The sequence below is a fragment of the Lepisosteus oculatus genome, chromosome 3 (genome assembly GCF_040954835.1).
Source record: "Lepisosteus oculatus isolate fLepOcu1 chromosome 3, fLepOcu1.hap2, whole genome shotgun sequence".
NCBI classification, from domain to species: domain Eukaryota; kingdom Metazoa; phylum Chordata; class Actinopteri; order Semionotiformes; family Lepisosteidae; genus Lepisosteus; species Lepisosteus oculatus.
Genome location: NC_090698.1, coordinates 23,289,722 through 23,314,931, shown reverse-complemented (window position 1 = coordinate 23,314,931; position 25,210 = coordinate 23,289,722). Strand labels below are relative to the sequence as shown.

Genomic DNA, 25,210 nt, shown 5'->3' with positions numbered 1-25,210 from the left:
AAGAGAGCAGCACTGAACAAAGTGAGAAGACAGATACGGGAGCTGTCCATGGTGGTACTGTATCTGTAATCTCGGTGCAATATGAAGACTTACTGTAACGCTTCAAATAAATTCAATCGTCTCTTCCACGACCGAACAACCTTTTATAACAACTGGTAACCCTTCCAACATAAGGCAATGACGTCCTGACCCACGCAAAATGAGCGGGGGACTTAGCATTCTGCTCGAAGTGATTAATAAGGTACCAGAGCGGGTGTTTTACTGTGATCAATGATCCGTCTTAAATTAGCATGAGGACAATAAACTCACCGGATTGCTTTCACACAACAAATGCTCACACACAAAAAAGTTTATGTTGTTTGTGATACCTAAAAGGTGAAATTCTGGTTAAATACGGAAAGCTTGCACACTGTCAGAACCTAAAACAGGTTTTAAAGAAGAATTTGTGTTGAACATGCTACAGTAAACAGAGAAAAATCATAAATATTTCAGATGTTGAGATGTGCACTTTTATCCCTTTAAACAGGTTTTTTGCTTATTTTAATTTAATCGTTGAGACAAACAATATACTTTTTCAACACACTTGTGTAATTTATTTTATTGTAGAAAAGTAAACACAAAGTCTGTTTAAATATTGTATCGTCCTGCCCTCTTATGATTAAAAAACCTAGGTGGTTTCTGAAAACATTTTCAATCTGAATTGATATTATGTGTAATAGACGTTTTTTTTCTTAAGAAAAATTTTTTTTTTATGTTTCAGAATTGCTGACATCATTAAGGTTTACTCATTCGAGCACTTAAGTACGGTTTTGGCAGCTAAACACCTTGAAAAAATTCTGTCCAGTTTTTCACAGACCAAGCACTGGAGTACTTCTTCACATTATCCATGAATGGAAACAGGCACCTTCAGCACACTTTCCTGCCTTTTGGTAATCCAGATAATCACAAAATAAGAGTCTGGGTGATTCTAAAGTCCAGTCTGATTTGCACAGCATCTTATGCTCTCTGCTGTTAGTGTTGCAGTATTATAGCATGTAAACAGACATAAATTAAAGCAGATAAGCTCCTGATCTTTGAATAACTAATGCCACTGACCTCTTCACCAGTTACTATACATGTTTAACATTAATACAGAACATTTTGCATAATTTAAGCAAGCTTACCAAACCACTCGTCTTAGATTGTTTCAGTAACAAAAGTATAGTATCAATTATATTATATTAAAGTTAACTAAGATTTTATTTAGGAATATTAAAGGTTTATTCCATGCTGAAAATAGAAGAAAGTAAACAAAGTTTGGCTGTGGAGCCTTCTTTGCGAATAAACCTTTGCATTTTCCTTTGCAGCCTATGCATGCTGATGCAACTACTTGAACTACTTGAAGAGTTTATTTATGTCTTTTGACTAACCATGTCCTGAAAGTTTACACGCATAAGCCTACAATACATCCGCTAAAGCTTAATTGATTTCCAATAACAACTTTATCAAAAAAGTTTAAATGTCTGGATAATTTAAAATGTACGTCACAATATCTTGATTCATCTTAACCTGCTAATATCACCCATTGTATAACTATCTTGCCCTTTAATTTTAAAACTCTTGAAGATCTCATCTTATAACTGGGTGACTCAGTTACTGTGTACAATATGTACAAGATGTAATGGCGTCATGCTCTATTAAAGTCTTCCTTCTAACTGCTCTGGTGTACACAGTCACCTTCACAGCATAAGGTTTTAGCCTAATCCCTAAAAAAGCACTTCTCTCATAAGTGCCCACATGAAGTTCCTTTACTTTATCAGTTAAAGAATATTGGCTAAAATACTTGGTTTGCGTAATGGACTTGAACACACAAGAAGAGAAAACACTGGAAATGGATTCACCATCCAATTACATGTCACTGTATTTGGTTATGTAAATCTGAAATGACAAAGTCTACAAATAATTTTGTAATTAGAAGAAAAACAAAATAAAGATGGTTTAAACATTTTATTATGGGTCAGTCAAAAACAAACTCTTGCTGATTTTTCCCGATCAAAACCAGGTTAAGTTTTCTTGGAACAAAACGATTCGAAACAGCACACTGGGCTAGGCATACAATTATTTACTGAAACACTGAAGTGAACCCTTTGTTAATTGGATGCAGCTTAATTTCCTGCAGTCAATAGACTGTGCCGCCTGATCACATTCGGAAGACTCCGAAGGTCGTCCTCTCTGTGGGAGCATTAAAGGCGGCGCTGAGACTCAGACCCAGCACCAGTCTGGTATCAGCGGGATCAATGATTCCATCATCCCACAGCCTGGAAGAAAGATAAAAAATCAAACAGGAGCATTAACCCCAAGCAGAAAAGGCAAATGAGTCTGAACTGTTGTGTTCAAAAGTGGCCTGTACCGAAGGCACCTATGTAAGCATACAATTTGAGACTTTAAGTTTACAACACAAAAAAATAATACAGAAATCTGTGACCATTAATTGGTTCTTCACCAATTAAGTGTATTACATATTATTTTTTAACCAATACATTTTTGGTCAGTAACAGTTCCACAAAGTTTACTGATTAGCACACTTATCTGAGCAAGTGGCAATTCAAATGTTCTAATGAATTATGTTTACTAAAATACAGGGTGCCAGTGCTTCGATCGTACCAACTGTATAATGCACTGTATAAGTACTGTATAGATAGATTACAGAAGATTAAACATTGCAGTAGGTCGCTTTTGTTGTGGGGCATTGAAATGTCTCATATAAATTGATGTCATGACACAGTTGCGAACAACATGACAATTTTCAGTAAACATGTCTGGTGCTTTTAAATGTCATAAAATACAAAAGCGCTTCAAGAAATCCATACTACAATGGATAAATAACCTGCAACTGGATAAACTGGTGACATAAAAGCTTAAACAAATGAGCAGCGATCCATACTTAGCGAACATTAAAAGTACAGATAAGAAAGCTCGAGCCAGTTTTATCTGGAATGTGATTAGGATATCACTTAAATATTTTCAAGTAAATATAGAATATACTATATCTCCTATATTATTATATAGGTAAGCCTTTATAAAAGGGACCTTTATAAAAGGGAGAATAATCTAATAAATTCTAAAAGTGCTCCCTCAAGAGAAGTGCAAGTACAGCTTCCAAATGGGAGTTCTGAATTACATTTATTTAAAAAAAAGATTTTGTCTAGCAGTGCATTTTAAACGGATCATGAATTGTATTAAAACAACTGTTTAACACCGTGACATTTCTGCTTTTCAGTTACTACTATATTTAGCTGGAATGTTACTCACAGCGGTAAGCCAACCCAATTAATTTGAAGTGAAATGGACTTCCATTTCTTTAGGTGGTGAACATGATTAATTTGGAATTGGTAAAAAGCTCTAATGGTCCTTGTTAAACCTTCCTTGTCAAATCCAAATTAGAGCTAATTAACTTTTTAATTTTAATTAATTTCCCTAGTTACATTTTAATTTTATATAAATATAGCATTTTAATAACAGCCAAATAGCCTTCAAATTTAATTAATTCTATTTAGGATACCTATAATAGTTAAAAATATTTTTTTGTGTTTGCTTTATGTAAAACCTGAAAAAGGTCCATTGTTAAAGAGCCCTCATGTCGCAATAACACAGTTCCCAAAACCAGAATTTTCCCCAGTAGAGCCTTGCAGAGCTTAAAGAAGAAAAAAGTCACACTCACAGTGATTTTGCTTAACATAATTTACCCAAAATATCACATTCTATTACAGGACATCACTGACTTCTGTAAGGGCATGGATAGGTCAGCATTCTAGACTGCCTTTGTCTGCCTATTAAAATTGGTCAATTGCACATGTAGTCATGGAAATAACAAAATTGTTTTATGGTATCTCTGTTGTCTTTCAAATTTCTAGAAAAATAGCAAAAAACATTTAGTGAAATGTAACAGTGATCTGAGAATAGAAAAAATGAATGACATTATTTGCTGAGAAAAATTATTTACCTCTGCATTTCTACAATTCTTCAAAAATCACAAACAGCAGTTATGTGTCCATTTGGTACAGAACTATGCTTTATTCAGGGGTGAAGAAAAGTACAGTACATTTTTATTGTACTGTATAAATATATTTTGAATGCCCAGCTTCTGAGTGAATGCATATGGATATATGCAAAAACAGATGGAAACTATTTTGTAGATGCAGTCTAAGGCGATGTTCATACACAACACATGCACTATAGACTGTCACCACTGGGTGGTTACCTGCAGTTGACTCCTTGTAAATCTGAATATGTAATTCTGATGGAAGAAAAATGGAACATTACCTGGCACTGGAATAGTATGGACTGCCTTCTTCTTCAAACCGTCTGATTATGGGTTCTTTCAAAGCGGCTTCTTCTTCTGCAGAAAACTGGGAAACAGGGTAGATCAAGCCAAGCTATTTTCTCCTCTAGCAAAGTTTTCCACATTAATTGCTACTTTAAAGATGTAAGATCTACACACTACCAATTTCATGCTTTATGAGATTTGATTTGGTGTGGTATGAGACAGTAGAATTAGCTCTAGTAGTTATTGGTGTTTGATAATGGCATGCACATAATTAATATTATATTAACAGTGTTGCTACAGTGTGTTAAAATATTTTAATAATTAGTCACTTCTGGCAAAAATAAGACACTGATAAAAACATGTATTAAAGTGTATTTGCTCTAATGATCATACTCCAGTCTTTTTCTAAGCAATTTCACTGCTGTATTCTTTTTCCATGTTAAATGTAACCCAAGTTATGTAAATGGGTTAAGCAGCAGTTCTATTTCACCGGTAGATGTGCTCATACCTGCTTTCCCTCTCTGGCTTTCTGGTCCTTTGTGATTGTTGCTAAAACAGTGGCTGCCTGTTCGCCACCCATCACAGATATACGAGCGTTAGGCCACATGTACAGGAATCTTGGGCTGCCAAAGAAAAAAAACATTCAAAGAATATAACCACAAAGTGGCAGAAAAATCAAAACCAAAATTATTCCTGTATTTATCTCCAAAAAATGAAAAACAGCTTTAGACTTGGCTCCAGATTAACCCTACTGCACCGCCTACAAATACTAAATAAAATGTGTAATTTCCCAACTGTGCTTTCTCCTGAACAGACAGACTGAAGAGGACTGCAGGATGGAGTAGTGGTCAGAACTGTGGAAGACTGTGTCCAAGCTAACGTACTGCTGCTGTATTCTGAAAAAAGGCATACCACTCACAATGTCTCTAGTGAAATGCCCTGTTACTGTATATAAATATAATCTCCAGGCCATCACTATAAAGTAAAAAGGGGGAAAAACAACAAACACAGAACTATAATCAGAGGCTAATTTCATGCCAAAAATGAAAAAGGAAAAACAAATATGGATCTGAAATGTCTTTTTTATTTTGACCTTTCAGCATGGAATTAACCTTTGCGTGGTCCTTTGAGCTCACATGCTGATGCAGCATGTCACTCAAACATTAACAGAAAATAAAGGTATTGGATGTTGATATAGCCATTGGCTGTTATGATTTTGAAAATGGACGTTTGTCTGTGAACCTTATACAATATAAGCTTTAAAGGAAGAACTACTGCACAAAGAATAACACTTCAATAACATTTCAGTGAAAACATTTGATGACGTATAGCTAATACGTACAACGTCATTCCCTTAGTGACAAAAAATTCAAATTCTGCAAGAACCACAAGCTGCAGACTCACACTTTTTAAAATTCTGCCTGGCTCAGTCTAGATTATAATAATGTAATAATGTTTCTTTATTAGCCCTATACAATTTCTTGCATTAGGAATGCGTCTTTTCGCATACCCCAGCTTTTCTCCAGGGAGACACAGACACAGAGACAGGGAGAGAAGCTTAGGGTCAGAGCGCAGGGTCTGCCATTGTACGGCACCCCTGGAGCAGTTGGGGTTAAGGGCCTTGCTCAGGGGCCCAACGGAGTAGGATTCCTCTGCCAGCCGTGGGATTTGAACCGGCAACCTTCCGGTCACAGGCGCAGATCCTTAGCCACAGAGCCACCGCTCCGCCCAAAAGTCCAGCACCAGCTGGATTCGAACACACAACCTACCAGTTGGTAGTCACGCACCTAGACCAGTAGGCTACAAGACAGCTCGATTACTACAAGGTTATGGATTAAAATACACAAAAAAATACTGAAGTGGTGCTAATTCAACAACAAAGAACCCATAAAACCTTCACAGTATTACATGTAAAGGTTTTGACCCAGTGCTCACCTGTAGGCCCTGCCACACATGCCATAGTTTCCTGCTCCGTAAGAACCTCCTATAATGACTGTGATTTTGGGGACATTGGCACAGGCCACTGCTGTTACCATCTTGGCACCATCCTTTGCAATTCCTCCGGCTTCATACTCTCTCCCAACCATGAACCCTGAAAAAGATGAACAAATCCCGGAGCACTGCTCAAGTTCAGCAGCTACAGCACACTATCTTGTCTTAGAATTACATTTTCACGACAGTATCAAACGAAAGATAAATCAACAAGGTAATTTAGAGATTTAATTGTTTAAAAATGTCAGATTACTCAAAATACATACTGTTCAATATTACAGGTCTCAACGAATGGAGTTTCTGGATAGTGACGTAGACAAGGTCAAATGTGCATACTACTCCAATGACAAATATCCTATTTGGGATCAGTAATAGACAGCTGGGATCTCATCTCTAAATTGTGATATATGCTATTTAACATACCTGTGATATTCTGTAGAAAAATAAGTGGAATATTCCTTTGGCAGCACAACTCAATGAAATGTGTTCCCTGTGATGAAAACAAAACTTGTTAATTAACTCTGTGTGACTAAACTACCTGGTGGTAGATCCAGGGATAACCCAAGAAGTCCAGAGTAAAACATAGGCCAGACAAAAGAACAGTTCAAAAAGCGTCAGTTTATGTAAACTGCTCTTGTGCTAGAAAAAGAAAATATTTAGCCATTCCACAAAATAAAGCACAGTCTCTCCCAGAAGTTACCTACCAGAACTTCCAAAACAACAGGCCTATGAACACCCTGGCTGTGTATCAGCACACAGACAAGATCAGGACTAGACTAACTGCTACAGCATGAGTGCCAGGTTCAATGTCCTAAGCTCCACCTTGACCCAGCTCCTCTTGATGGACACAAAAGCCTCCATTTAAACCAGAGGAGAGTCAAGGTCAGTCGAGTCTGAAACCTGACACAAAATGGTGGAACAACAACAGCAGCCTTTCATCATGGTCTTTACATAAACTTTTTTAACTCCACAAGAAAAACCTTGCAGTGAGAGGGAAATGACTAGCTGGTAAACATTTCAGACTTTTAGATTCTCAAACCACTAACAAGTTTTGCAGTCTACTTCAGTGGGAATGAAATGTCTAAAGGCACACATTTCTTCTTTGTGATAAACTAAAACATCTTCATCTAAATTAATCACTGGGGGGTTTCAATAATGAATGGTGTCCCGTATTGATATAAATTATTGATATCATCTAATTTTAAAATGACAATCTCTGGATAAAACTTAGTAATAATAATAATAATAATAATAATAATAATAATAATAATAATAATAATAATAATAATAATAGCTTACACTTATATAGCACTTTTCTTGACACGCCACTTAAAGTTCTTTACAGGTAATGGGGACTCTCCTACACCACCACCAATGTGCAGCCCCACCTGGATGATGCGACAGTAGCCATAGTGCACCAGAACACTCACCACACATCAGCTATCAGTGGGGAGGAGAGCAGAGTAATGAAGACAATTCATAGGTGGGGATTATTAGGAGGCCATGATTGGTAAAGGCCATGATTGAGAAATTTGGCCAGGATGCCGGGGTTACACCCCTACTCTTATCGAGAAACGCCCTGGGATTTTAAATGACCACAGAGTCCTCAGTTCTATATAGTAAAAAAAAAGTAGATTTCCATTTTACAAATCTGGCAGAATACTCAAAGGAAATGAACACAGTAAGTAACTTATCTGTAAAATCATTAAACAATTAATATAATTGAGTTTTACATGCTTTCTATCTACATTTGAAAGTTAATAAGACAATATGTTTTTTGTAATACTATTTAATTTATATATACCTCACTATCCATTTGTAAATACAACTATACAAATTACTTTAAGCTTTGAAAGGTTTATAATCAAATGTTTTTCAGTAAGTGATATTTGATGCAGTTGCACAAATTTTATTAACTTAGTGTCTTTGAAACTGGATGCCTATGTAGCCATTCTATATTTTGTTAGTTTTGTTAAATTTTTGAAAATGGAAGTTTGTCTGTGACTCTTATAAAAGCCCTCAAGGATGACCCACACTACAAAGCAAATCAAGTCTGCCTTGTTTGATAATTAATCAACTTGAATCAGGCATAAGTCAACTTCAACCCTCACCAACAAGATACTGTGCTTGTGGATGAAGAGAAGGACATCTGTAATAACTGTTATAAGCTGAAAAGTGCTTATCCGAGACATGTGAGAAAATGAATACTGCATGCCAAATGTTATGCTATTTTTCTTTCCTTTCTGTACAATCTTTAGAAGCAGGGATTTAAAGGTTTTGCCTAGACTATCCTTCTCTTTACTAAATAATAATAATAATTGCTTACACTTATATAGCGCTTTTCTGGACAGTCCACTCAAAGCGCTTTACAGGTAATGGGGTGGCTCCCCTCCACCACCACCAATGTGCAGCATCCACCTGGATGATGCGACGGCAGCCATAGTGCGCCAGAACGCTCCCCACACATCAGCTAGCAGTGGGGAGGAGAGCAGAGTAATGAAGCCAATTCATAGATGGGGATTATTAGGACGCCATAATTGGTGAGGAACAATGGGAAATTTGGCCAGGAAGCCGGGGTTACACCCCTACTCTTTTCGAGAACTGCCCTGGGATTTTTAATGACCAAAGAGAGTCAGGACCTCAGTTTTACAGTACGTCTCATCCAAAGGACAGCGCCTGTAAATGATTAAATCTAATTAAATACATTACTTATTTGATATGTATTTCAATACAAATTTGAACATTAAATTATATGCTTACACAAAATATACAGAACACTTTGTCAAACTAAAGAAAAAAGCTAATTTTCTCCAAAGGTAATTTCACAGAAAACCTCAAATTAAATAAAAAAACTATATATGGAGACATAATAGAACATAATACATTCCACTCAGTTCTCTTATTAATTACAATCCATAGTGTTAAAAAATCCCTGGGGTCCTTCACTTACTGCACAAGAAATTGAGAAGATGCTTAGGCGAGGTAGAACAAAATTAAACCAGTGTCATCAAACAACGCTTTCAATATAGTCCTCTAGCTCTAGGGCAGAACAAATTCCCTCTTTTAATCAACACTTGTTTTGGCCTTTAAAGACTTAATTTGATTGAGAGGAGCAGTGTTGTTTTTGATATATGAATCATTAAGGTATTTTGTTGATACAAGAGGGCTGGTTTTGTTTTTGGAAAGGAAAATGCAAACACAAATCCACAATTCACTACCCGATTCATTTACCATACAAGCAAAAATGTAAGTAAAAGTCTCACAGGATCTATTTTTTAACATATGTAGTACATTGTTAGTCCTTAATGTTTTGAGTTTCTTCACTAGGAAAAAAAGCTTATTTTTATTTTCATTCAATAAAGGGTTAGGTTTTCAGATCATCCTAGTAAAGGCACATCCATGACAAACATCAGAAATCTAAACAGAAATAAAAAAACAACATAAAAAGTTCTTCCTGAACCAGTTAGAAATATGTGCAAATGTATTTCAGTACACACTTGTGAAAACAATCTTTGGCATATCTTTGTTTTCTCATGTCTAAGCACGAAATCTCACTTTATCTGAAACAGAACATCATAAGGAAGGCTTCATATAAGAGGAGGCTGTTCAGCTCACCTAGTAACTTTTGATCTGATGATCTCAGTACTGATTTAGAACAGTATTACACATTCTGTCTATAGTTACACTATTATAAAAAAAGGTTATGTACTATTTTTTTTATTTGATAAGACATTGTTATGCTTAATAACAATGCACTGAAGGAGGTCAGACTCCCCTGAAGCTATTAAAACATTTATTTCAGGAAAGCTTTCAGACAATGCTGAAGGAAAAACATTGGACTGTTATAAGATAATGATGTTACTTAAGCATTATCAAAATAAATCTTTATGATTTAAGAGAAGAGTTTTATTTGTATGGGAGTTTATTTTCCTGAAAACTTCTGTAATTACACCTAATCCTCTTCCTGGATGGAATTTTTGTAGCACAGCATTCTGAAAACTCATAGCATCCTTATAAAGAATGTGTTCCTGAAAACAGAAATGTCAATGCACAGTAGTGACCAAATAAATAACACTTCAGGATAATTTTGGAAACGACAATATCGATAGTTATATGCATTGTATAAAACATTGGAAAACATTCTTGTATTTCTCAGCAGAAAAGACCCGTATGTTTAAAAAGAATATGAAATGCATTAACCTTTTATTTTTCTTGATGTAGAACAACAATAATAGTCTTAAACATCAGGAGTTCTCATAGGGTACACTGTGTATTTCAAGACACCTGCAGTCGCCTCTGACTAATCTCTGTGTGAAATTCTGTTAACTACAGCCTTTAGAGTAATGTGTCAGTCAGGTAATCAAGCAGTGTGTCTGTGAACACTTTAACTTTCACACCCATCATTTTTTCTTCATAATCTGGTATGAATAATATCTATCTATTCAATCAGAAAAAAAGACTCATTTTGTGTGATTGAATAAATACATTATATTTCAAGCATACATTTTAATGAAACAAAAAGATCCTACTGTGCCTCTGCTAGGGCCATTCTGTGGCCATATGAATCAATAGTAGAAAGTGTACCAGCCAATGGATTTCCCAGCCTTTGCTTTCAAGGCAGCATTATGTTTTTTTAAAAAAATGATCTTGGAGTTGAGGAGCTTTTAAGAAGATAAAGCAAATTGGAATCCAATTTTGTTATATGGAGAATGGAAGACAAGCATCCCCTGAAGTAAAGGGAATCCTGACATTGATAAGCAGGCATAAAAAAAAGGTCCTGAACATATATATTACAATTTTAAATCTGATCTTAAAATACAAAGATACTTACTTTCTTTGCTGACTCTGAAAACAGGACTCCATTGTTCCCAATGATCCCCACAGGATATCCAAAGATTCTGGAGAAACCTGTTTCCACCGATAAAGACAAAAGTTTATTCTTATTTTGATTAAAAAATACATTTTTCAATGAAGCCTGCAACAATTATTATCATGAAAATACCCTGGTTACTGGATATGTTCTTTAAAATAATTAAGCAATCACAAATGTGTTGTACAGTTGCTTATGTTTTCTATATCCAAAACACCTTCTTGTTTTCCCATTAAAACCACTGCAATCTCTAGAATCATTAAAGTGTTTAAAGCTATCTCTTAAATTACATCACAAAGATATACACTTTCCTACATGGCATGAATAAATTGTATGATTTATTGCCTGTTTAATATGATTTTAAATGATCTTGAATTAACTAAAAAAGTAAAAAACACAGCTGATACACAATTTTGTATAAACTTTTTTATATTTTCATATAACCTTATTAGCTCTAGTCTTTCCACTGAAAACTATGGGAAGTCTCTAAATCTTTACATTTCATTCAGTGAAGGTTGCCCACTTGTTTTATAAAAATCAGTATAACGGTTTACTTGAACTAAACTGCAACATGGTCCTAAATAACAAATAAATAAATTACCCGTTCATACGGTTCGTCCAGAGATTATTGATCTGCCGTACCTGTGACCAGTGTGTCTCCGTAAAAGGCTTTGAATTCGTCAAATTTACTTCCATCAACTATTCGTGCAATAACCTGAAATAAAGCCAAATATTTTTGCTTCAAGCTGACAAAAAATGAAAAAAAATCCCCAGAGTAAATGAAGAAATAACCACCTTCAAAAACCTACAAATTTAAGATTTAACCTGATGATATTCACCAATAAGAAGAATGAAAAGGCAGTAAATATTTATAAAGAAATAAAACAAAACGGGGAAAATATGGTGTTATAATCCTTTTTCATGTTACTACACACAATCCCATCAACAAATATCATTTTAACGGTACCATTTCCTATGAAGAAAAATCAATCTTTCTGCATTACTGCACAGTTCATTATTTGTAAGTATTTTTCCTTACTAAAGGAAATCCGGTGGACCGATTTGAATCTATTAGAAATGACTGGCATGTTCCTGATTGGAAAAATCACCAAAGTGCATTGTTAGCTGTGCTTGTTTCGTTGAGAGTTTCTATGGCTTCAAAACAACACCGATAGATACAAAGCCCAGCACAGGGGCTGAACTGGGATCTTCCAGTACGAACAGGGCCATGGTATCAGAGGAGACGAGCAGGACAATAAACCCTGAGCCATGAGAATACTCAACTTTAGGGAATTTCCTAGTGTACATATAAAATGGGCTTGTAAAACTACATTTTATGCAATGTGGAGTTAAAATTACACAAAATATTAGCCGGCTTTCTTGGGGGGGGGAAAATGATTGGAAACATGTGAGATGACAGGATATCACCACAGAAATAAACACTAGAGCCATCAAAGAACAGCTGTAAATACCTCTCTAATGTCAAAGGTCCTTTTAAGGTTGTCGCCAACGATGCCGTATAATTCGTCGGAAGAATACAGGGGGTCCTCTGGAGGCTCCACTGTCACCTGTAATATGGAGGTGTCATGACTGTGAAGGCACGTGTAGCACTAGAGCAGGCAGGCCTTGCAGACACTTTGGGTTTTGCTTCCCAGAAATAGGATCAGTGATCCATATTAGGAAAGCCAGCTGTTAGATGCTGTCATACATAAACTTCAGCTAATTTAAGAGACATTGCAGAAGAATTCGGACAATGTAATTGAAAACTAGACTGTATGCAGTATACAGTAAATCGTTTAAATTCTGACCTAAAGGAAAAAGCACATTAAGTACAATCGGTTAGGAATATTTTTTTTCATTATACTGTAGTGCAATAAAATTTAATTGTCTCTATTCTGAATGTAATATATTCATAACAAAGCTATCTGGCTGATAAAGCTATCTATCACATGTGTAACACGAGCAGTTTGATAGCCTCTTCAGGGCCCAAGCACATTTCAAAAAGAATATAGATTACAACCAAACTTTAGAGTTTGAAAATATACAGCATATGATCCTAAAATGAAGGTAACACACTTTCACTTAAATCTTGTAACACACATCACTTACTTCAATTTTCTTCCGATAATTCAAACTTCTTACAGCCTTTCGAGCCAAGTGAAGTGCATGGTTGTCATCCAAAGCATAGTGGTCTGTGACGCCAGACTTTCTGTGGTGGAACAACAAACAAGCAGCAGGAACGTTCAAAACAGATTAAGAAATCATTCCCCAATGATAATAGTCCTTAAAATATTGACAAACTACTAGTGGGAAAGCTAAATGAAACCCTAAAATTAAGCAAAGTAAAAGCAAAGAAAAACTAGAGTAAGAAAGAATCAGTAGAAGCATAACTTTTTAAAAAAATCACTTATACTGTAAATAAATGATGTGTGACAAACATTCTAAATGTTCTTAGGCTGAAAACTGTATACATTTTTTAAATAGATTAAACACTTTTTGACCAGTTTTGGGAAATCAAATCTTGTACAGACCAAAACACCTGGAAACAATTTGTTGTCTGTATGTACTATGTATAAATGCACAGTGGGTGAAGAGTTTCTAATGCATTGCAAAATACAGTGTGAGCCCTTAAACTATAATTTTTTTACTATAAATTTTATGTATATATCTAAATCAATATGCATCTGTCAATTTAGGACCAAAACATACTCCCTCTTTTTGCAAGAACCACTTAAGGACAAGCCCATACAATATTATAAAGTAGCCTCATGAGGCACTGCTCAATAATAAAGGTGCAATCATTCACTCTTAACTTACTAAAAAAACCATATTGTTAATTAATTGACCAAGAAGCAATTAATCTACTGTTACTGGCATTCTGATCTGGATGTTGGCAGATCCCATAAAAGTAAATCTAGATGGTCAAGACATAAACACGTTAATGTAAGGATTTTTCATAAGAAATCAGTTGAGAGGCTGTAAAGTCTATTTACATGTATAACAAATTATTACATTATTAAAATCTAGGAATTAATAAAGCATTTATACCAAATGAAATATGAGTTTTGTTACAAATGCTTTTTTTTTTGCAATACGTTTTTAGAACTTGGAATTTTCCCTTTATTTATTTTCCATTTCACAGAGAAAACGATATTCATAAACCTGAGGTACGGTACTGTGCATACAAATCAGTGACAAACATTTTATAGGCACTATTTGAAAGTGCAGAAGATGTAATGGGATCTTGTTTCTGCAGACTAGAACAAAGTCCTTTCAAAATGTGCCATGAAATCAGATTAATTTAAATCAGTAATATGCACATTAAAAGTCACCAGGAAAAAATCCAGTTAAAAAGATATTGACTCCTCAGATAAAACATGCCACTGCACACATTCATTTAATGACAAAGGACATCTTCAATAAGGCGCATATACTGTAGTTAAACTTACTGTAGACAAAGATCAAGCTGAGCATCAAACAGGATAATAACTGAATTTCTTTTTTTAGGTGTTTGGCAAAAAAGAAAGTAGAAATGTGCCTTAAATCGAGCAAGACTTTTTAAAAAACTGTAAAATAAATATGTTTAACCTGCAGTGGAGGTCCGCACCACCTAAATCTTCAGCTGACACTTCTTCACCAGTTGCAGCTTTCACCTGCAGCACAAAAAAAGAGCTTTAATCTTGGACAAAGACACAGCAGACATTATATAATGCTGATAGAGCATTGAGAAAAACCACAGCATCACTCTTACAGGTTGGATGAAGGAGCTGTGGATATATAATGTTACTGAACACAAGAGGACAAATTTTCCAAAAAGTAAAACAAACACTGATCTGCTTTGTCCCTTTACTGAAGACAACGCACAGTACAAACTTAATTAATAGGTGGAGACAGAAATTGGAAGATACAGAAAACCAAGAAAATTAGTGTTTGGAAATGGAGAGCTTAACTTCAGCTGCACACTTCAACAGACTGACGTCCACCTTTATCCATAATTAATTCTCTGTAAAGAGCAATAAGTGGTATTCTGAAAATTGAACATACTGTATGTATATGTATTTCCAATCATTTTGTTACAGACATAAATATATACAGGAACAAGTAAAGGACTTGAATTATGTACCTCTGGCATATATGGTAGTCACGCTGCCCCAGACTATGTGAACAATATCATGCAACCTAACCTCATTTGATTGTTAGCACAACTGGTGGACACAATTAATTTTCCAACACTTCCACACTCGTCACAGCCCCCTTATGTGAACCCAAAGCATCGCCTGTGAGACCAGTTGGGCTATTCCTCCCAACCTCAGACCTTTGCAGAGTGGATATAGGCCTTGTAGCCTATAGTAACACAGCCATCAAATAAGCACTTCTGAAACAATGCCTTGCTGACTTCAGACGTGTGTCAAGAGTATTTAAAATGATACTTTTGCTTGCTTGTTAGTACTCACATCCCAGAGTTGTTAACACAGCAATTCTACCTCTGACATTCTATGAAGCAGGAAAGCAAAAGCATTTGTTTTAAAAAAAATAATTCGTTGAAAGGGGTGAAAAGGTCAGAAGACAAGCCTCTAAAACCTTTTAAGAGTGTAAGATTAAAATTTACCGGAATGTAAAAAGCCCAATCATTAATAATTAAAACATGATCCTTGTTTAAACAACATTTCCATTCTGTCTTGCTTATCTGATTTGTAAAAAAAAGCTTACTAATCTAACATTCCAACTGAATCGTGTAGAATTGATTGGTTAGGTAGCTCTGGCATAATAAAAAAAGGATTAAAAAAGAACAGCAATGGAACATTAACTGTAGTTTGTGTGCTGTAAAAATATTGAAAATGGACAAGCCTCCATACAGAAAAATGTTAGAAACTTTAAAAATGACTTGTCAACACATTCACTGTATGTTTTCAGTATTTTACATTACTACTTACAAAAATGTGTCTAACAAACAACTCTGAAGGCTTCTTAGAGACTGAACACTAAAATGTGCAGTATGCATTCATGGTCTTCCACTTATTTCACAATCCACAGCTTACAAAAGACAAAGTAGGCTTTTCCTAATTAGGATGAGAGGTCTGTGTAACATGGAGTACAGGGCAATCAATATTCACAAACTAATGTGGTTTTTGCTACTTGTATCGATCTGTCTTGCAATTAAGGAAAGAAATGCCTCCATGTTTACTGATCAGTCTAGTCTATCAGATCCCATCATTTTTAAATAACTTTCCTTCTACTTTTCTGAGAACTTTTTAATAACTTTTTTTTTTAAGAATCACAAAGGCATATACTGTATAGACACTTTATTTAGTTTGACTTGCAATACCCTAAACCCAGACTACAAGTTAGAAGACAAGGACAGTGTGGTCAAATGATCCTCTATAGTATGGTTTGGAATGATTGGAGTGATTCAGTTTTCTGTTAATGCCGAATTTTTACATCCAGGACAAATTTTTAAATTTGTTTTGCTGCTAGGGCCCTGGGTTCAATGCCAGTCCTGGAGTAATATCTCTGCGAAGTTTGAATGTTCTCGCTGTGTTCAAGTGAGGTTTCCTCTGGGTGCTACAGTTTTCTTCCTTAACTGTAGGTTAATTGGCATCTGAGAAAACTGGCCCTAGTGTGAGTGTGCACATGTCTGTGTTTGTGTCTGTCTGCCATGTGATGGACTGGTGTCCTGTCCAGGGTGTACCCTGCCTCCTGCAACCATGAACTGGAAGAAGTGAATAGAAAATGGATGGATAGATACCGGCTCCCAGACTGCGATTCCCAAAACAGTACTCATAATTTACCAAGTGCCACTGTATCTGAGTAGGTTTCAGTCAGCCAGGGTATCGTTGACTTTCTGCGAAACAATGCCAAGTTAGATCAACAGAAATTAAAGAAAGTACAGTAATTGAAACCAAAAGCTTGCTTAAACTTACCAGTGGAGGACCTCCCAGAAATATCGTGCCTTGCTTCCTTACTATAATGCTTTCATCAGCCATGGCAGGAACATAAGCTCCCCCTGCTGTACAGGATCCCATAACGACAGCTATCTGGAAGCAGGAAAGCGGCAATTGGAAGATTCCTGCTCTGTATTGATTAGGGCAGACAATAAAAGTAACAGTGGGAGCAGAATGGGATAGTACATAAGTATACTATGGGATTCATTTCTATGACCTTCAGTTAAATCATTATGACCAGTATCACACATATATATATGGCCATATATGTTTTGTGTTCACACTGCCTACTGTACCATAAACTGGTTTTACACCCTGTCAGAAATCAGAATACAGATTTACTAGAAACTCTCAAAAAATCCCATGGACATAAAATGGAACTTGCACAACCTATATTTTCACTCTGGCCTCAAGACATTTTTACCTGTGCGATTCCTTTAGAGGACAGGCGTGCCTGGTTGTAGAAGATGCGTCCGAAGTGATCCCGATCTGGGAATACATCAGCCTGTCTTGGTAAGTTTGCTCCTCCAGAGTCCACTGGGAACCAGAAAAAAAAGGTGACAATCTTTTGACATTATAGAAAAAGGACAAACATTCTTTGCACAGAAAGTAAACAGTAGAATTTTAATTACTTGCTAAAGAATAAGCGTTAATGGATTTTAATTAGGACAACTTAAAATACCCTCCACTGAATTTCAGATGAGGTAACACAGGAGCAGGCTACAACACTACTTTAAAAGCGCTTTTTACTGTATAGGGCTGTATTCCAGTAGTATCTTCCAGTCAGAACATATAAAACACCAAAAAACTAATCTCGATTGTTGCACTTTAATTATTACAACCCAGTATGAAAAGAAAATGCAGTAAATGCTGCTGTTGTGAAATTCAACAACACATTACATCAATAAAATGTAAAAACAGTCCTTTAACTGTCTTATCGATATATACTTATATGTAATTGTGTACAACATGTAGACAGTGTTTAGTCTCCTGCACACAAAAAATCTTTAAACTTTACTCATATATATATATTATACTATGCTGAAAAGAAAAGAAACACGACGTTTTGCCTGTGGAGGAACAAGTAAACGTTTATTCCATGTTGAAAAGAGAAGAAAAGGAACACAATGTTTTGGCTGTGGAGCTTCGGGTTTCAGACTCCTTTCTTTTTCTTTCAGTTTGTAATAAATCTTTACCTGTTCTTTGGCATCCTACACATGCTGATGCAGTTACCTACTTAAACTTTTATATTATACTACCATTCCTAACTTCATAAAGATCATTATTGTGTCACAGTCAGTGATACGCTGAACTATGGAAGCCCGTTTCCGCCAGGAAGGAAAAAAAAAACGCGCTATGGTATCTCAGAATTGCGACTTAGCATCTCAGAATTGCGACTTAGTAAGTCAGAACTGCGACTTAGTAAGTCAGAACTGCGACTTAGCAAGTCAGAACTGCGACTTAGCAAGTCAGAACTGCGACTTAGCAAGTCAGAACTGCGACTTAGCAAGTCAGAACTGCGACTTAGCAAGTCAGAATTGCGACTTAGCAAGTCAGAATTGCGACTTAGCAAGTCAGAATTGCGACTTAGCAAGTCAGAATTGCGACTTAGCAAGTCAGAATTGCGACTTAGCAAGTCAGAATTGCGACTTAGCAAGTCAGAATTGCGACTTAGCAACTCAGAATTGCGACTTCGAAATAGCCATATTTCATTGTCTGTCCTTTTGTTATTGTAACGGATTCGGGTTCTAGGGCTTGTGCCCTCGCCGCTCCCACCCTTGTTCGTGCCTCGCTGCACTGGCTCACTTTCTTTAACCCCAGCATCCCTGTTATGCGCAGGGGAGGGTGGTGTACTGCAACCAGATCGTACAACCTGTATGTCGGCCGTTCCGTTACACTATTTTCATGAATCGTACAGGATCATAGGATCTATAAGCCTGAAGACTTGTCCTGTACAGTGCCCTGATAAAAATCAAATTAATTACACTAATTTTTATAGAATCCCATTTCCGCCAGTGAGGCTTCCATAGTACCCGGATGGAATAGTGCACGGTGGGCTTTTTAAAATAGTTTTTATTTACGTAGACAGAATATGAAATAAGATACAGAAATAGGCACTTCACATCCAGAAGAATTCACAATTATAAAAGCTGAAACATACTTTTTACGTATTTCCATTGTATGTCCTTTTTTACTTAAAAAAGAAGGTCTTCTTTAGCTCAGCTGGCAAGACTCAGGTTCGAGCCAGTGCAGCGAGGCACGAACTAGGGTGGGAGCGGCGAGGGCACAATCCCTAGAACCTAAATCCGTTACAATAACAAAAGGACAGACAATGGAATACGGCTATTTCGAAGTCACAAATGTGAGATATAAAGTCGGAATTCTGAGTTGCTAAGTCGCAATTCTGAGATACTAAGTCGGAATTCTGAGTTGCTAAGTCGCAATTCTGAGATACTAAGTCGGAATTCTGAGTTGCTAAGTCGCAATTCTGAGATGCTAAGTCGCAATTCTGACTTACTAAGTCGGAATTCTGACTTACTAAGTCGCAATTCTGACTTACTAAGTCGCAATTCTGACTTGCTAAGTCGCAATTCTGACTTGCTAAGTCGCAATTCTGACTTGCTAAGTCGCAATTCTGACTTGCTAAGTCGCAATTCTGACTTGCTAAGTCGCAATTCTGAGATGCTAAGTCGCAATTCTGAGATGCTAAGTCGCAATTCTGAGTTGCTAAGTCGCAATTCTGAGTTGCTAAGTCGCAATTCTGAGTTGCTAAGTCGCAATTCTGACTTACTAAGTCGCAATTCTGACTTACTAAGTCGCAATTCTGAGTTACTAAGTCGCAATTCTGAGATAGCATAGCGTGTTTTTTTTTTCCTCCCTGGCGGAAACGGGCTTCCATACTGAACACCCTATGGAGAGTCTCAAAGTGACACTTACCTAAATATATACAGGGCAGATGATTCTGCTGGGCTATCTCCTGTGCTCGGAGGTGCTTCTTGACAGTAACTGGGTAGTATGTGCCACCCTTAACCGTTGCATCATTTGCAACTATGATACACTCCACCCTAAAAAAAGAAACTTGTTTTATTATATGTAATATTACTTTATCCTTGCAGATGCCTATTTTTAATTTTTTAGTAATCGAAATGGCGGAGACTCACACTAAATGACTAACATATTTGGTTTAATACTACATTATTACAGCTGCCCCTCTTAAGTCTTTACGTACATTTCAAATTATGGACAGGCTGCAAATATTTACACACATCTCATTAAAACACCAACTAGTACAAGATTAAGGAGAGAAGAACAGTCTATAAACAAGCACAATTATAAAGTTAGATTAATAGGTAGATTTGGTTAACCAATCAATACATCAATTTTTATTAGTGCACCTTTTAATGGTAAGCATTATCTTAAAGAGGTCTAAAAAGCCATGGTAAAGAAAAGGCTGAAATAAACATCAATTAAAATAGGGCTATGTAATGAATTTTCAAGTATTATTAGTATCTCAAAACTCAAACTAAAAAAGCTCAATGATTCAGGAAATTCTCTAGACACTAAAACACTAGACAGTTCACGCTTTTCACTTAAGTATCAGTAATAAATTGTGGCAGACCTATGCACAACATCAGAGCTCTGTTCGAAAAGCTCCTAAATTGGTACATTGTCATACTTTTTTCCATTATAAAACAAAGCAAAAGCGTGTAAGCTAACATCAGGAAAGGAAATGGAGTTGGATTAAGCATGTTTTAATTAAAACGTGTCTGCATTGCCACAGTTTTCGCACTAGCAAAATGTAACCAAGATCTGAGAAGAAAGGATGTGTGAGATAAGGGCAAAGTATTCAGGAGAATCATTTAACCAGTAACCAAAAATCGTTACCATTTATGTTACATATAGATACATAAAAATCAGAACAGCAGCTAAATGGAAAAAATATGGATTACTTTAAGCTTCGCTTATACAGGTCTCCCATATAGAAAACTCCACCTGCGAGGATTTGTCTTTAAACGTAAAAGTCTAAAATTGTACGCACCCTGACACTCGGCCAATGCCTGTAATGATGCCACCAGCTGGAACTTCCTCCTTACCATACAACTGGTATCCTGCAAACTGGGAAAGTTCCAGAAAAGGAGAGCTGGAAGAAAATGTTTTCCTTTCTTCACAATCCGTTTATACATTAGGCACATCAATTAACGCAAAAAGCACTTTAAAGACCTTTGCATCCAGCACATACAGTACATGCAAATATTTATCTACATTATAAATATATACACTTAACTGCAAGAATACAAATTAAACCCTCCAATGTCAGGCAGTATATAGTACATGTATGAATCACAAAGCTTATTCTATTATTTTTTGGTAACTTTGGTTATTCCATTATCTTTATTGTAGCAACTACAGACCAGTGTTGCTTTAACGCAGGCTCATCAGTCCAGTGCAATATTGTTTTGAATTGTCAAAACACGGCGACACTGTAGTGATGTGTCTCTGCTGAAGCACAACCAGGCAACAGTTCCTGCATGTGTTGACTACTTTTTCATCTAAGAGGCTATCAAAAAACACAATGTAGCCAGATTTGCGATATTGATTTCTTTCTGTTTACTTTTGGATTTGTGGTTTTAGAATTAATTATAACACCTGCTACTGTCTAAGGGCATGTTCTGTGATGTAGCAGGGGAGAAACCATTACTATAGTCAGTCCATCTTATGGAGGGGAGCTCCTACTGCTAGTCGGGAAAAGGAACAAAAAAACAACCGCATCAAAACAAAATCATTATTATTAGTTGTTATATAATCAACAATTCTTTGTGGTTCTCTTTTGCAAGTTCATACAATCCCAGGCTCCCACAATGTATAATTTACCAATTGCCAAGTCCAAAACTAGCTCTTTCGCTGATCAAGCACAATGGCTGTCAAGGGCCCTTTCCTACTGAGGTCGCTGGCCCTGCAATTTATAAGGACAGGTCCCGTCTAACTACAAAATTATTCCCCAACACTGTAGGGAATACACTCACACGAAAATAGTCTTTTAAAAAAAAGTATAACAACAAGACAGGGCAGGAGCAAGCTCCCTTAACATAAAGCCATTCTGCATTGACCAATTCTGTATCTGAATACATGTCATACATGTAAACAGAAAAGTCCTGTTCCGTTATTCAGGTATTGGAACGTGCCACCAAAGTTATAAAACATCAGTGCTGATAATGGCACGAGAAAGCTGCAAGTGGTTGAGAAGGAATGGGTAGCTGGGCACAATGAAGACCCATTTTTCCTCTTGCTCTAAAAGCAGCAGTGACTGATGCTCACCCGGGGTCGAGCAGCCTGTCAATGCGCTCCCTGGGCAGCAGCTTCCCTCTGGACGTGTGCAGTGTTCTTGCCTTTTCTCCACCACCTTTATCAAAGGAAAGAATGGCTGACATATGTAGGGCTAGAGGCCGTGTTAAACGAAGCCCTTGAAATCAGCAATGGGATGTGGGATCATTAAGAATATGAAAACATCTATTAACTGGACACATCTGTGCCTTCCTGATACTTTTAACTCTTGCACTGTTGTCTCTTACACTCATTCGGGAATTTGTGATTTGCTCACAGCCTCCATCACTGTTGTACTGCGCATCTTACTTTGAATTGTTGTGATCACGAATTATTTTAAAAAGATATCATCAACTTGGACCAAACCAGTTTAATTTGGTGATGTAGCAAAAACATGTAATACTTTGCTCTGTTCCGCTGTGTTATTGCTTGATCAAAGAACTTAGTTAACAAGAGTCTTAGTTAGCAAGACATATTTTTTCTATATCCACGTTGAGTATCCCCTAGACAATATGCCCCCTCCGGTCCAAGAATCAAACTTATTATACTTGGCCATACAGAGATGTGTCTGTGAACATGGATCAGCTCCATAGTTAGATATAAACTACAGTTATTGCCTCAAGAATAAATACTTAAAAGGTAAGGGAACAAATTTCTGAACTTCTATAAAGGCTGTAGACTTTAGGAGATAAAGTATTTCTTTCAGCATGTGGAGGGAATATTTTTCTCTCTTCTGGCAACTAAGGATTACACATATTATTAGTAATTCTAATAAAGGATTATAACACTTTCCACTGTCAATACAATTCAAATGTTCACTGTGACACAGTGGGCTAGAACCCAGAGATCACTTTAACGAACCTTCACGTACAGATCTGGCTTAGCCTCAAATTTCAGGACTCCTTTTTTCTTCCACTTTAATTCTGAGAGACAACCCCACCAAAAGGGGTAAAATGAAAAACCTAAGATACAACAAGAGATCTCACCAAATTTGATTTTTTCTGCTCGCTCCTTCAGTTCCATGACAAGGGCCTGCATTCGTTCATAATTCTCCTAGAAAGGTGCAGAAAGTTGTCACCCATCACAGTAACTTAAAAGCAAAATGGACAGTCCAGCCGCAAGACGGAACAGTACTCTCCCTGTCAATTAATTAACACCGGCAAAGATAACTGTAACAAAATGATTGTGGGACTTATCTGAAGGGGCTTAATTCTTGACCTGTCTGAAACGAAAACAGTTATTTACTTACAACTGCTAATGATACACGACTAAATATGGTAACAACTACAGAACCTGGAAAGGAGATTTTCTTGATATTTCTTGATTCCAGCAGTAAATACAATGATATTGAGTAAGCCTTCTTTTGAATAAAGTAAAAAGAAAAAAAACGTTTGGGACAGTCACACTTGGAAACGGAAGTGTAAATCTATAATTTATATTTAATATAAACTGTTTATTAATTATCCTTAGACACACATGAAAGGTTTCACCTGTACCATGACATATATATGTGATTAATTAAACTAAGAAGTCCCTCATACATTTCTACTCTATTGTCCTAAATAGGTTCAATCAAATACAGTACCATCAAATTTATTTTAAAATAAAAATATCAGATGTTATATGATATACAGTAGGTGCTGTGTATGTATGAAGTATACTTGGTAAACTAATCATGTGCATTGGAATACAAATAATTTTGAGAACCATTTTAAGCAGGACACTAACATTAAAACAGAATACTGCAAAGAAACCCTACTTTGCTGGCCACATAAACTACATCAGGTATTTTTTTTTTACATCAGGTAAAATATAACCTTGACAGTCCGTACGTGTTTCGTCACTTCCTAGTAATTCTGTTCTTTACGTATGCAGTGCAATTGATTTAGAAAAACACAAGAAATCTATAATTTAAATTCACCATTGATGAAAGACATGTTGAATGGTATTTGAAGTGTACGTTTTACAAATAACGTTGTGAAAGTTGCGCACAACTGCGCATCAAACAATCACGTTGATGCAAGAAGTTACTCGTATTCCCTTTAACAGCAAGGTTAGACTGTTAAACTCCAAAGACTACAATTTTAAAATTTTATCACACTATAACCATACGAGAAAAAAAGAAAGATCGTGGTTGCAATTCTCTTCATCGGTTAAGCTTCTGCACTAGAGACCGAGGCTCCGTTCCTGGCCTACCTGAAAGAGTGGCGAGTTTGTATCGGGCTGAGAACCGAGTGTTGCCACTTTATCCCCATGGTAAAGCCTTGTGAAAGCTGCTGTCACCCTCCCCGTACATCTGAGAAGACACAGCGATGGTCGGAGTGTTTGTAACATCATTATAATTTTGCTCGAATACGTGTACCCTCATACAACCATGTATGCTTATCAAGCGTTAGTTTTGCAAGGAGCCCATCTATCGCTCTCCCACAATCGGCTGAAAGCGTTAATCCGGCTCTTCCGAAATCCACTCCCACCACAGCCGCAGCAAATAGGATTTTACCAGGAGAAACTGCCCACTTTGACAATCGTAACAGGCTATTAGAATTCGTACACCAACCTAATAATACAATCGTGGAATTTCTAGATCTTATTTTATTTTGAGAGTTTACGTTTTGCACTCTTTCCCACAATCCTCATATCATGCTATTAGCCATGATACTCTTGAAACAATTCGACAATGACTAATGCCAAGTACAGTATGTACTGGCTACGTAGTTTCATTTGGAGATTTCATCATTTTTTGGCTCTTTGAAAAGATTTGCATCTTATCATTTTTAA

General features: G+C 36.4%; 1 protein-coding gene across 1 annotated transcript; it reads right to left on the bottom strand.

The window, feature by feature from the left end:
* Positions 1-1,971: 1,971 nt before the first annotated feature.
* On the bottom strand, positions 1,972-24,892 carry mccc2 (methylcrotonyl-CoA carboxylase subunit 2). Its single transcript, XM_069187045.1, has 17 exons — positions 24,629-24,892; positions 23,419-23,485; positions 22,427-22,511; positions 21,150-21,251; positions 20,048-20,175; positions 17,535-17,647; positions 17,090-17,203; positions 14,757-14,821; positions 13,278-13,377; positions 12,641-12,736; positions 11,811-11,883; positions 11,130-11,206; positions 6,722-6,788; positions 6,242-6,398; positions 4,815-4,929; positions 4,303-4,388; positions 1,972-2,297 (listed from the first exon to the last, which is right to left on the bottom strand). The coding sequence occupies exons 1-17, from the start codon at positions 24,767-24,769 to the stop codon at positions 2,180-2,182; spliced, it is 1,704 nt and encodes a 567-aa protein (XP_069043146.1). The 5' UTR covers positions 24,770-24,892; the 3' UTR covers positions 1,972-2,179.
* Between the last annotated feature and the right edge of the window lie 318 nt (positions 24,893-25,210).

Coding starts and splice junctions, on each gene's coding strand:
- mccc2 (XM_069187045.1), bottom strand. CDS start 24,769: ATGATGTTACAAACACTCCGACCATCGCTGTGTCTTCTCAGATGTACG. Junction 20,176..21,149: donor GGCATTGGCCGAGTGTCAGG/GTGCGTACAATT, acceptor TTCTTTTTTTAG/GGTGGAGTGTATCATAGTTG. Junction 13,378..14,756: donor GGTGCGGACCTCCACTGCAG/GTTAAACATATT, acceptor GTTCCACCACAG/AAAGTCTGGCGTCACAGACC.